This window comes from Protopterus annectens, chromosome 5.part0 (assembly GCF_019279795.1).
Source record: "Protopterus annectens isolate FY-2018-M chromosome 5.part0, PAN1.0, whole genome shotgun sequence".
Taxonomy (NCBI): Eukaryota; Metazoa; Chordata; order Ceratodontiformes; family Protopteridae; genus Protopterus; species Protopterus annectens.
Genome location: NC_056735.1, coordinates 1,642,307,352 through 1,642,320,506, shown reverse-complemented (window position 1 = coordinate 1,642,320,506; position 13,155 = coordinate 1,642,307,352). Strand labels below are relative to the sequence as shown.

General features: G+C 42.5%; 1 protein-coding gene across 1 annotated transcript in view; it reads right to left on the bottom strand.

Annotated features, from left to right (window-relative positions):
- URB1 (URB1 ribosome biogenesis homolog) overlaps positions 1 to 13,155 on the bottom strand; it is a 1,941,236-nt gene that overhangs the window by 1,736,450 nt on the left and 191,631 nt on the right. The window contains exon 5 of the mRNA XM_044071429.1: positions 3,253 to 3,349. Within this exon, the coding sequence (XP_043927364.1) occupies positions 3,253 to 3,349 (97 nt within the window). The remainder of the gene's footprint in view (positions 1 to 3,252; positions 3,350 to 13,155) is intronic.

Here is a 13,155-nt window from a genome sequence, read left to right as displayed (position 1 = left end):
AGGTATCTTCTGCAATTTGGTCGTATGGGGACGTGCAGGTATGCCTCCTTGAGATCTAGAGTTACCAGCCAACACTCCTTGCCCAGCATGGGAAGAAGTTGCTGTAGGGTCAGCATTTTGAATTTTGGTACAATGATGTATGTGTTTAAGACGGACAGGTCGAGAATAGGTCTCCAACTTTTCTTTTCTTGGTACTAGGAAGAGTCTGGAGTAGAATCCTTTGCCCTGTTGTGTTATTGGTACTCTTTCCACAGCTCTCATCTTTGTTAATTGAGCTATCTGCTTTAGAGCTTCTGTTTTTGATTTGGAGGTAGGTTTGGCATTCCTCTTTTACTGGTAAGGTGTGGAAGTGGAACCTGTAGCCTTGGTCTATGGTTTGCAAAATCCACTTGTCTTTTGTGATATAGTGCCAATTTTTTGAAAATAAGGCTAACTTTCCGCCTAAAGGTGCTGCTATTTGCTCCCTGGTAGGCGGTGTCAGAGCCAAGTCACTGTGATTGTCCTGTTGCAGTGGCAGTGGTTGTGTCTGTGCCTCTCTGGTTATTGCCTTGCCACTGGCGTCCTCTATAGGCACCTCCTCTGGATTGATTTCTGCCTCTAGAGCATCTATTCCTGCCTCTTTTGAGATTTTGAGGAGTCTGGAAAGGACCAATTTTTGGCAGGCCAGTTCCTGCTAAACCTTGGGGGCTGAACCTGTAAGAAATCCTTAACTGTTTGTACAGATTTTGCCTTCTCTTCCATTTTCTTCATTACTTGCTGAGCAGGTGTACCAAATAGACTGGCCTTATCCATAGGAGCATCTAACAGCTTTGCTTTAACATGATCCGCAAAACCTGTTCCTTCAACCATGCATGCCTTCTTATCACTGTGCCAGTCATGGCTGATCTAAATGAAGCCTCCAGTGCATCATAGCCACATTTTAAAGAATGGTTACTAACCTGCTGAATGTTATTCACCATTTCTAAAACATATTTCTTATCTAAGGAGTCATCAGAGGACAGCTTCTTAGTTAACTGATCAAGCATAAACTCTTGGTATTGGATCATGTGAAACTGACAGTTTAAAGCTCTAGCTGAGAGAGTAGCAGAGGTGTAAACTTTTTTCCCCCATCTCTTTAAGGACCTGGATTCCCTTTCAGAAGGGAGAGGGTTTTTTTTTTTTTTTTTTTGCTGAGGTCGAAGCTACTGCCTTAGGCCCCTGGGATATAGTCTCAGGATCTGCAAGTGGGGCCTTGTATAGGTGGTGATGAGTGTCTGGCACCCTGTAAAATCTATCTGGATTGGCAGGGGCTGGAGGTAAAGTATCAGGAGCAGTGCAAACATCATTAAATGCATCATCCACAACAGGCAGAACTGGAGGTATAGCTAAGGGCCTATATTGTGGTAAGTGCAGAAAGGTCCTAAGCCTTTTTCTTGAATCTGAGAAATCTTGTCCCTGCCATTGGAATTGTTCTCTCATGGCATGTAAGGTTTCCCCAAAGGAAAATTCCTCTGGTGGAGAGGCAGATGGAATGGATTCTTCAGCATCGGAATCTTCATAAGTAGAAAAAGGAGCCTCTGGCTGATCTGTAATGTCTGAGTCATCGAAGAATCATCAGAGGACACTGGCTCGGGGGCTCTGCTCTAGGTCTCTTTTCTGGAGGCTGAGAGGCCCTGTCTGGGTGAGATTGGGATCCCCTAATTAAGGAGATTAAATCCTCTGCCAGAGTAAGCATTTGTGAACTAGAAGTGGGCCTATGTGAGGGGGTCTTAACAGGCACTGATTTAACAGTTTTGGCTGCTTTAGCCCTGGCAAAGGCCTTTATAGTCATGGCTGCAGGAGGCCTAGCAGCACCACGTGCTGGGGTAGAGACATCCAAAGGAATGGTGTCTGATAATTCACTAGGAACCACAGTAGTAGGCAAAACTTCAGAGGCCGATTCAACTAAGGTAGCAGGAGCCTCAGTAGTAGTCATGGATTCGGCTGAAGATTGACCCGTTTTCTCGGTTTCGCCGAAACCGAGACACTCGCTTTGCTTAACCGTGGTTTCGTCCAAACCGCGGACCGCGAGTGTCGGTCTTTTCTTTGCGTTTTTAACAATTTGGGTAGTCGGAGGATCCGACGGCATAATGTACGCAAAATCTGAGCCGAAAAACTGTTCAGCAAACTCCAACCAACGCCTAAGCGTTCGTCGGTTGAAGGAAGCACAGGCTAAATAGGCTGCTACGTCGTGGTCTGGGCCTAAACAAGGTAGGCAGTAAGAGTGGAAATCTTTATGAGGTATTTGTTTCCCACAAGTTAAACAGTTATCTACTTTTTCTGACATCGGCTGAGGCAAGAAAGAGTCCCCAACGGGGTACTTAGCTTTTTAGAAGTCTTCGAAGTAGTATTCGGTAGTAGTAATCTGTGGATCTGACCGACTGGCACTTGCGAACAGCTTCTGCTTCGGGCGCCACGCGGCAAGAAAGACTGAGGAAAATGGCGTCGGCTGATGCCTTTATACCCGAAGACCAGCAGAGATGACGTCGGGTGAAGTGCGACATCAGCCGAAGCCGGACCCAGACTTTGGAATCCGGCCGACCGAAGGGCTGCCTGACGACAGGACAACCCATTTGTTATGACTGCAGATGCATCCTTGAAGGACATCATCAGATATCCGAGAGATGCATCTGAACTAACTTATTCTTTTCAAAGGATGTGTACAAAAAATAAATCGCAGTCTCCACTTAATTTAGCTGAGCTTACTTCCTCACCTAAAGGAACATAAGAAATGTCCTTGCTAGCTTCCTTTGTTCTAAACTATTATCGATAGCCAAAACTTTTTATGGCTTCAGTTTCCTTAGCTAAATGATTTTGGATAACCTCATATTATAACCATTTCAATGCTTAAAATGTTGTCTGCTTAAGCCCATAAATTCAAATTATAAAATTAAATAACTGGGGTGCTAAAAAATTATAGCTATACTGCATATGCTCGGCCTTATCACTTTGTCCTTCACTTCAACGGCTGTGAAGACGCGCGTATTATTTTCCTTTTCGAATTCAACAGAACCACCACATACACCAGTCACATTCTAAGCCTGCCTTTACTCCTTTGTAGTGACATACCATAAATTTACTCATAAGGAAAGCTTACAACTTTGGAACATACACAGTAGATTTTCAGCACCTCTGTTCAAATCTAAAGTATCAATTTCCACAAAGTTCCCAGATAGCCTTTAAACAGCCACTGACAAAAGGAGTGAAACAATTTTAAATGGCAAGCATAAATACCTTTTAACTCCAGTACTTGTCCTATCAGGATGTTATCCCCTGAAATTAGAAAGGAAAGAGCAAACTGAATATATGCCATTCGAACATCAGGCCTCCCCTGCAAAACAAACAAAGACATATTAAGTGATGCTGCATTGATAGCCACTATGTATAGGGCTAACACTGTTTGTTTTCATTTAACAAAGCATAAAGAAACAATGCCATGCACAGTGGAGCTCTTACAGTGAAAAATAAAATATAGTCTGCACACACTAAAATATAGCATTAAATTCAAGACAAATGTCTTTCAGTAAAGCAACTGTCCTCTCTAATTACCCTGAAATGTTCAGCAGCAAAAACCCTTCACCAAAAAAAAAAAATCCCACAACAGTGAAGAAATCCCCCCTCAACATTTCTGCTGAAGGTCAGAGGCAGGAAGATGGCCTGAAGTACTAATTTTAATATCATACTTAATTCTACAATAATGTTATTCAATACAGTCATCAGTGCAAATGTACACACACAAAAAAATACTTCAATAAAAAATGATGACTTACAGTCACCCTGACTACATAGTCCAGTCACCTGCTAAACCATCTTAGCTAGGGCTTATTTAGTATTGTTGGCATAATCAGACAAATGGGCAAACCAGTAGTAAAGACTGGATGTATTCTATGCAAAGACATTTGAGGAAAAAAGTGTCAGTTTGACACTTATATAAAGCTTCTAATAAAAGATATATGGCTTAAAATGAGCCATGTCTTAGCAAGCACTCATTTATTCTGATAACTGCTTTTGGAATTATTGGAGAAATAGTTCAGTACGCAAGCCCCTTAAGCATCCTGCACACAGCTTTTTTTTTTTTTTTGAAAAGGTACTTGGTATAATAGCTGTTACATATGAAGCTTCTTATTAACGACAAAGTGCACCCACTTTCTTCATAACTGTTTTTAATCAAAACACAGTTCTGTTGCACAGTATGACTTCCATGTTGTCAAAATCATTGAACTTGGGGGTGGGGGTGGGGTGAGTAAGGCATTGTAAAGATGCTATCCGCCAAAAAAAGGAAGCCAATCTGGTGGCCCCCTGCCATAAACAAACTCTACAAGAGAAGAAAGAAACTTTTGCAAAAAATAGTAAAATCCCATGATTGGAAGAACTTCCTGGTCAGCCTCAGTAAGAAGCTGAGATCCCTCATAAAATCCTCCAAAGCTAGTTACAAAAACAAAATCACTGCTGATTCTAAAGACAACCACAAAGCTTTCTATAGCTATGTCAAGAATCTCAATGGCAACACTCAGATCTGCTCCGAGTTACAGCACAATGGCACTAAATATACAGAACCAACTGATATTGACAACATTCTGGCAGCTAGGTTCAGTGCTAACTTTACCCCCCCTCTCACCCCCTAAAGGGCCGTTCTCTATACCGGAAGAATGCAAAGTTCCTGTAATCACGGCTGCACAGGTAAAAACCACACTCTCCAAAGTCAAGAACATAGCATCCATGGGACCGGACAACATCCCAGGCTGCTTTCTACACAAACTGCAGAATGAACTGGCACCCCACCTAAGCACCATATTCAATCATAGCCTCACCTTAGGCTTTGCACCCAATGAATGTCGCACGCGACGGTTATCCCACTCCACAAAGGGGGAGCCACTACAGACCCTGGGAACTACCGCCCCATTAGCCTAACGAGCCTGGTCTGTAAGGCCATGGAACGTATCATCATGGATCTTGTACACAAAGAAACTCTGGACCCCACCGAGTTCAGGTTTGTAAAAGGCAGATCATGTCTCCTAAGCTTGACAGACTTCTTTGAAGCAGTCACCAAAGCCACAGATGAGGGTAAGGTGGTTCACACAGCCTATCCATGTCTCTCCAAGGCTTTTGATACCATCCCCCACTCTGGAATTATAGATAAACTCACTAAACTAGGTATAAATCCCTATGTCACAAGATGGGTTGCCAACTGGCTCACTGACAGTACCCACACTGTGAAAGTAGCAGACACCAAATCGGACTTCAGACCAGTGACAAGTGAAGTACCACAGGGTCCCCTCCTGTTTGGTATCTTACTTTCCTGAAGTACAGGCCAACACAGAAGATCTTTGGCTAACGAAGTTCGCAGATGACTGCAAACTAGGAGCCATAATCGAAACTCCTAATGATGTGGACATCCTACAAAAGGGCCTCATGAAGACAGATGCCTGGTGTCAAAGCCATGGCCTCAAGCTCAATGCCAAAAAGTGCATTGTCATCCCCTTTGGTAAAAACTCTGTACCCATGAGCTAGCACATAGGTAGTCTACTTAACACCGAAAGTGTGATAACAGACCTTGGGACAGGTGGACAGTAGTCTCTCCTTTGATAATCACATCGCCACAGTAGTCAGGAAATCCTTATACGTGGCACATCTCATCACAAAAGGTTTCTCATCCAAGAAAAAAGAGGTCATTGTTCCTCTCTACTCATCATTCATTGACCCATTATAGAGTACAATGCCCCTTTTGGTATGTACCTCACAAGACATCTACAACAACTGGAAAGGCCGCAGAAATACCTCACAAAGAGGATTACCGGCCTCACACAGATGCCCTATGCAGACCGTCTCAAAGAACTCCAGCTTTACTCAGTCGCATATCGCCTACTCAGAGGCGATCTCTGCCTAACATATAAAGCTACGTCAAACCCAGAGCTGTTGGACATGCTCCACTTAAAGAAATCCCAATCACTCCGAGCTACACGCTCTAGGGACCTAAACCTTGTCACTACAATAAACAGAACTTGCTGGAGGGATAGATTGCTGTCCCAGAGACTTCCCATACTCTGGAACAAACTACTTATCTATACCACACAAAGTTCCTCAATAGCATTCTTCAAGAAAAATCTTAATGATTAGCTGCCTTACTTTATACTACTGATGACCTAATGTCAGTCCTCAAGCGACAGCAACTGATGCAGAAATAATAAGTCCCTGGTATTCGGGCCGGCCGAGGAATATCCTGGCAGGGATAAACCAAATGTGATGACTGCAACAGTGAATACACTCAAACATCTACATTTACTGTAAGTGTACACAAAGTACAGTTATGTACACTTACCATAAATGTCGATATTTGAGTGTATTCACTGTTGCAGTCATTACATTTGGGTAATCTGCTGGCAGGTTGCCCTCAGTCGGCCTGAATAACAAAGTCTTGGGTCCTGCGTCAGTTGCTGTCTCCTCTTCCATGACGTCAGGTTGTCAGGGGTATAAAACAGGCAGCCAACGCCATTTTAATCCATTTTTCTTGCCCCAGATGTCAGGTGTCCCCCAAATGGGGAGCAAACATTTTATATATATATATATATATATATATATATATATATATATATATGTGTGTGTGTGTGTGTATATATATATATATGTATATATATATATATATATATATGTGTGTGTGTGTGTATATATATATATATATATATATATATATATATATATATATATATATATGTGTGTGTATATATATGTATATATATATATATATATGTGTATATATGTGTGTGTGTGTGTATATATATATATATATATATATATATATATATATATATATATATATATGTATATATATATATATATATATATATATATATATATACACACACACACACACACACACACACACACACACACACACACACACACACACACACACACACACACACACACACACACACGTAATTTAGAACACAAAAAATTTACCTCCAACTAAAAGCAAATACACCAAAAAGGCTTTTGAGCATAGTGAAAGAAAGAGGAGGTATAATACGACAGAAAAAAGGGGGCTGGTGGGTGGGTAACCCAGACTGCAACAGTGAATACACTCGAACATCTACACTTATGGTAAGTGTACACAACTGTACTATGTTCTTCGTGTTTCACTGTTGCAGTCATTACATTTGGGTAGAAACCCAAAGCTATGGTTGGGAGGATGGAATTATACAGCATTAGGAGCAGCTATAAGGCCCCGCAGGACAATAGTGGCAAAGCCTGCTCTGGATTTAGAGAAGAGAGTTAAATGGTAATGTTTGGTGAACGTATGAACTGAGCTCCAAGTAGCAGCTTCTAGAATGTCTCTGGTCGGGACCCCTCTGAGGAAAGCTACAGAAGCAGATGCAGCCCTGGTGGAAAGGGATCTGATCCCCTTGGGGACTGGTTTACCATGGTGCATGTAGCAGAAACGAATACAATGGCTTATCCATTTTGAAATAGTCTGCTTTGAAATAGCCTTTCCATCTGCCCCTGCAGCAAATGCCACCAGTAGTTGCTCAGACTTTCTTAGAGATTTTGTCCTGTTGAAGTAGAATCTTAGTTGTCTGTGAACATCCAATGAATGCAGAATCTGCTTCCCCTTGTTCTGCAGATTTGGGAAAAAAGTTGGCAGATGAATGGTCTGGTTAAGAGCCACACTGGATACCACCTTAGGCATAAAGGATGGATTGGTCCTGAGGGTCACCCTGTCCGGATAGAAGATAATGAAAGGCTCCACTGCCATGAGAGCCTGAAGTTCTGAAATCCTTTTAGCTGAAGTGACTGCCAAAAGAAAGGCTGTCTTCCAAGAAAGAAATATTACGTCTGCAGTAGCAGCTGGTTCAAAAGGAGGTAGGGTGAGTTTTTCCAGCACAAAATTGAGGTCCCATGCAGGAGCTGGTGCTCTCCTGGGAGGTCTCAAATTTTTGGACCCTCTGATGTACTGCTGTAGAAGGGGATGAGAAAAGAGAGGAGGCTCTGTGTTGTAATGAGCCGAGATGGCAGAGGCATGGATTTTTATAGAAGAAAAATATAGGCCCTTGTGAAGCATCTCAGTTAAATATTGCAGAATCTGAGGAATACTGGGCATTGCTGTGTTTATTCCTTGTGCTTGGTTCCAGACACAGAATCTTTTCCATTTATCAGCATAAGATTTTCTTGTACTAGGCCTTCTAGCCTCCAAAATGACATCCATCACTGGTTTACTGAGAGATGTGACTGGTGAAATTAGTTGATTAGCCATGCTGTAAGATTCAGAGTTTGGAGCTGAGTGTGCAGAATTTGATAGTTCTGCTGAGACAATAGATGAGGTGTCTGCGGCAGGTACCACGGAGGAAGGTGTGACATATTCCTTAGAAGCGGGTACCAGTGTTGGCGAGGCCAGTCTGGAGCAATCAGAATAATTTTTGTTTTTTCCTGTCTGACTTTTAGTAAAACCTTGTAGAGCAGAGGCAGAGGGGGAAAGGCACAGACTGATAGGTTTTTCCAGCTGAAGGATAGAGCATCCACTTTTCAAGCTTTTTTGTGATGAATTCTTGTGCAAAATTTGTCTGATAGTTTTGGAGAGAGGCAAAAAGATCTGTCTCGGCTCCCCCATTTTCGTGTCAACATGCTAAAGTTTTGTGGACCCAGTTTCCATTTGTGTGGGTCCATAAGATTTCTGCTTAGTTCGTCTGCCAAAGTATTTTGCTTTCCTGGCAGGAATTGAGCTTGTAGATGTATTTGCTAAGTCAAGGCTGTGTTCCATAAGGCCATGGCTAGTCTGCAAAGAGGGTAGGATTGGGTACCCCCCTGCTTGTTTATGTACCAAATAACTGTGGTGTTGTCCGTCTTTATCAGTAGTTGTCCTGGATGAAGGAAGTCCTTGAAGGCTGTCAGAGCATTCTGTACAGCTAGCATTTCTTTCTGGTTGATATGTAGGTGCATTTGATTTGGGCTCCATTCGCCCTGAATGCATCACCCTGCCAGATGGCCCCCCCCCAAGCATAGTCTGATGCGTCTGTATTTAGGGTTTGGGTGGCAGGGGGTAGAATGAATGACAGTCCCTTGTTTTGGTGATAGGCCTCTGCCCACCACAGAAACTCCTGTTGCAGGCAAAGAATGAGAGGAATTGTTTCCAGGCTGTGACAATGTTGACTCCATAAGCTTTTTAGGTACCATTGAGGCTTCCTCATATGCAGTCTTGCATATGGAATTAGTAGAATGCAGGATGCCATGAACCCCAAAGCCTGCAGAATTTGTCTTGCAGATAGCTGAGTTTTTGTGGCCACTTGTTTGAAGTATGTTATCAATTGAATTTGTTTGTCTGGCGTGAGGTAAGTCATCTGGGCAGTTGTATTCAAGCTTGCACCCGGGAAAGTAATTCTTTGAGAGGGTACCAGTTGTGATTTCTTTTCGTTTATTGTGTACCCTAGGCATGTTAGAAGCCTTTTTACAAATGCCAGATGTTGCAGAAGAGTGTCCTTATTTTATGCCTGAATTAGACAATCGTCCAGATAAGGATAAATTTGAATGATTCTTAGTCTGCAAAATGCAATCACTGGTGCCAGGCACTTTGTGAAGACCCTGGGCGCAGTAGATAAGCCAAAGGGCAGTGCAGACAACTGGTAATGCAAATAGCCTGCTTTGAAGTGGATGTATCTTCTGCAAGATTCCCCGATTGGGATATGCAGGTAAGTCTAGAGTTACCAACCAGGCATCCTTGCCTAGCATAGGCAGTAACTGTTGTAGAGTCAGCGTCTTGAATTTTGGAATGTCCAGGAAGGTATTTAGAATGGATAAGTCCAGAATTGGACGCCATGATTTGTCTTTTCTGGGTACCAGGAAAAGTCTTGAATAAAAACCTTGTCCTTTTTCCTTTTCTGGTACTGGTTGAATAGCTCCCATATCCATGATGGACATGACTTGTTTCTGGGCCTCTGCCCACTGATTTGAAGGCAGATCTGGCCATCCGTTTGGAATTGGCAACTTGTGGAAATGAAATCTGTATCCCTGAGATACTATATTTAAGACCCACTTGTCCTAGGTAATTAGATGCCAGTTCTGAGCATGAAGTGTTAGTTTTCCACCCAAAGTGGCTTCCAAAAGATAAGTTCTTGGAAATGGCACAGGAAAGTCATTGAGACTGTTTCCCATAGGGGGGGTGCTTTGCTACTTCCAGACTTGGAGGTGGAGGCACCCCATTGTTTTGTTCTGTAAGTTCCTTGTGACTGAAACCTGGAGCCTTTGGAGTGTCTGGGTTTGACCTGAGCGGCTCTGTTGGGTACTGGAAAGGACCAATTCTTAGTAGGCCAGTACCTACTGAACCTGGGAGGCTGCACTTGCAAGAAATCTTTTACAGTTTGCATAGATTTAGCTTTGTCTTCCATCTTTTTCAAAACTGCCTTATTACCAAACAGACTGTCCTCTTGTAAAGGAGCATCCATCAATTTAGCTTTAACATGATCAGGCAGATTTTGCTCCTTGAGTCAAGCATGCCTTCTTATCACAGATCCAGTTACGGCGGCCCTGCAAGAGGCCTCCAAGGAATCAAAACCACATTGCAAAGTATGCTTTCCAACTTGTTCAGTTGAATGCAATAAATCCTGTAACTCTATTTTCCACACAATCAGAAATCAACATAATTTTCTGTTTAAGCAAGCCCATGACATGCTGCTGATATTTAAGCATATGAAATTGACAGTTTAAAGCCCTGTTTGCCAGGGTTGCAGACGTATAAACCTTCTTACCCCATCTATCCAGCGCCCTGGAGTCTCTTATCAGAAGGGGTAAGATTTTTAGCAGGAGAAGCCTTAACACCCTTGGGACACTGAGAAATTGTTTCAGGGTCAGCAGTAGGATTTTTGAAAAGAAACTTGTGGGAGTCAGGAAACCGGTAATATCTGTCTGGCTTACTAGGAGCTGGAGGCAGGGAATCAGGAGCCATGCTGGACTCTGAGAAAACATCATCAACAATGTCTAAAACAGGAGGTATAGCCAAAGGCCTATGCTGAGGAAGAAGAAAATCCCTAAGCCTCTTTTTGGATTCTGAAAAATCCTGGCTCTCCCAATGAAAATGTTCCCTTAAGGTATGCAAAGTTTCTCCAAAAGAAAAATCCTCAGGAGGAGAAGCAGAAGGGATGGATTCTTCTGCATCAGAGTCCTCATAAGGGGGAATAGAAAATTCCTGATCAGAAGAGGAATCAGAAGAAATGGAAACCTGATCTGAAGATTCATAATCAGTGCCTTGCCTAGGCCTCTTAGCAGGAGGGGGTTGGGAACCCCTGATCAAGGGAATTAAATCCTCAGCCATTTTGATCATTTGTTTTTTAGGCATAGGGGCCTAAACACGTGGCTCATGCATCGGTTTTTTTTAGACATAGAAGTTTGTTTCGGCCTTGTTTTTGATGAGGGCGTCAGTTTAATATACAAATCTTTAGGCCTGAAAACACTCTCAGAAGCTGGTGTCTGCTCAGCGGCTCCAGACCCATCCATGGGAGAGACATCCGTGGATTCAATACTTGAAAAATCTCGCGGCATACCGGACTCCGAATGGGTCTCGGTAGAGGCCTGCAAATCAAAAGTAGCGAGCATCAGGGGCTGCGAAAGTGCCTCACTGAGTACTGGCGAACCAGCGACTGGCTTAGGAGAAGCTTCGTCGTTGGTTTTGGACCTCGACGGTTTGTCTCTGTCTTTTTCTTTGTGTTTTTTGTGAATTCCGGTACTCAGATTGCTAACCGACGACATTTCAGGATAGCTAAATCTAGAGCCAAAGTATTTAGAAGCAAAAATATACTGACTCTTAATAGTTCGTTGGTTAAATTTAGCACAAAATTGACAGCAAGGCATGTTGTGGTCAGGGCCTAGACAAGGAATACAGTACAGATGAAAATCCTTATGAGGTATTTGCTTCCCACAAGTAATACAATTATTAACTTTTATTGACAAAGGTAAGGAGCAAGAAAAAGTTTCCCCAATAGGGTACTTAGCTTTAGTTTGAAGACTTTGGTTCTGAAACTCGAAAATGAAAATTTCAGGAGTCGGCCGACCGGCACTTGCGAACTGCTTCTGCTTCGGGCACCGCACGGCAAGAAAGACGGATTAAAATGGCATTGGCTGCCTGTTTTATACCCCTGACTACTTGAAGTCACGGAAGAGGAGACAGCAACCGATGCAGGACCCAAGACATTGTTATTCAGGCCGACTGAGGGCAACCTGCCAGCAGATTACCCAAATGTAATGACTGCAACAGTGAAACATGAAGAACATCTGTACTTTCTGCTGTAAAGCATTGTAGAACACTGTTTCAACACACTGTGACTGAAAAGATTAGAAATTCTCTACAGAGAGTGGGAGAGCGGAGGGTTGCTATCAAGTGATGTCTTGGATGCTGTGGCACTTACATGAAACCTCTTTGGATAGGTGTTTTATAAGGATTTGTCTGAATCTGAGGAAGAGTTTGGCAGATTAAATTTTGTTAGGAGAAACTCTGATGTTGGTGGGGCCACAGTAAGAAAATATTTGCTGGTCTAAGCACAGTTTGTTGGGATGAATGGACAGCCTGAGTGGGGTCTGCAATCTAAGCTTAAAGAGGTAGTTCTTTTATTGAGTTTCGTTGCAAAGGAGTGGAATGTTTCATCGTGGAGAGTTATGTATGCGAGAGAGGCCAGTGGAAGTGTTCATCTTTCTTTTACTGTAAGCCATTTAGCTTTGGTAAGGAAACTTCAGTCACATTCTTATTTTTTCTTTGGGGGGGGGGGTCTGAAGTCTGCAGATAGTTTTTTCTTCAAAGTATTTTGCTATGATTGGCTTGCTGTATTCAAGATGGACAAGAATAGGACTCTATTTTCTATGACAGTTTTACCTTCTGGAAAGAAGAAATCTGAAATCTTTTTTGCTCAAAATAGGAGTTTTGTTAACTTTGGACTTTGCTGTACTGATGTGGTGTTGAAATGGTTTAGCCAGATGCCTAGTTACTTTATGTATGGGGTAGTTTCTGTATGTTGATGTTGGCTACGCATTATGGATCAATTTGGGTGGGAGGTTGTGGAGAACTTTGGTTTAGTACCAAGAAACTTATTTATTTACTTTATTTTATTTTATATTTGTTAACCAGGATAGTCCACTGGAAACAGGTCCACTTTCAGTGGA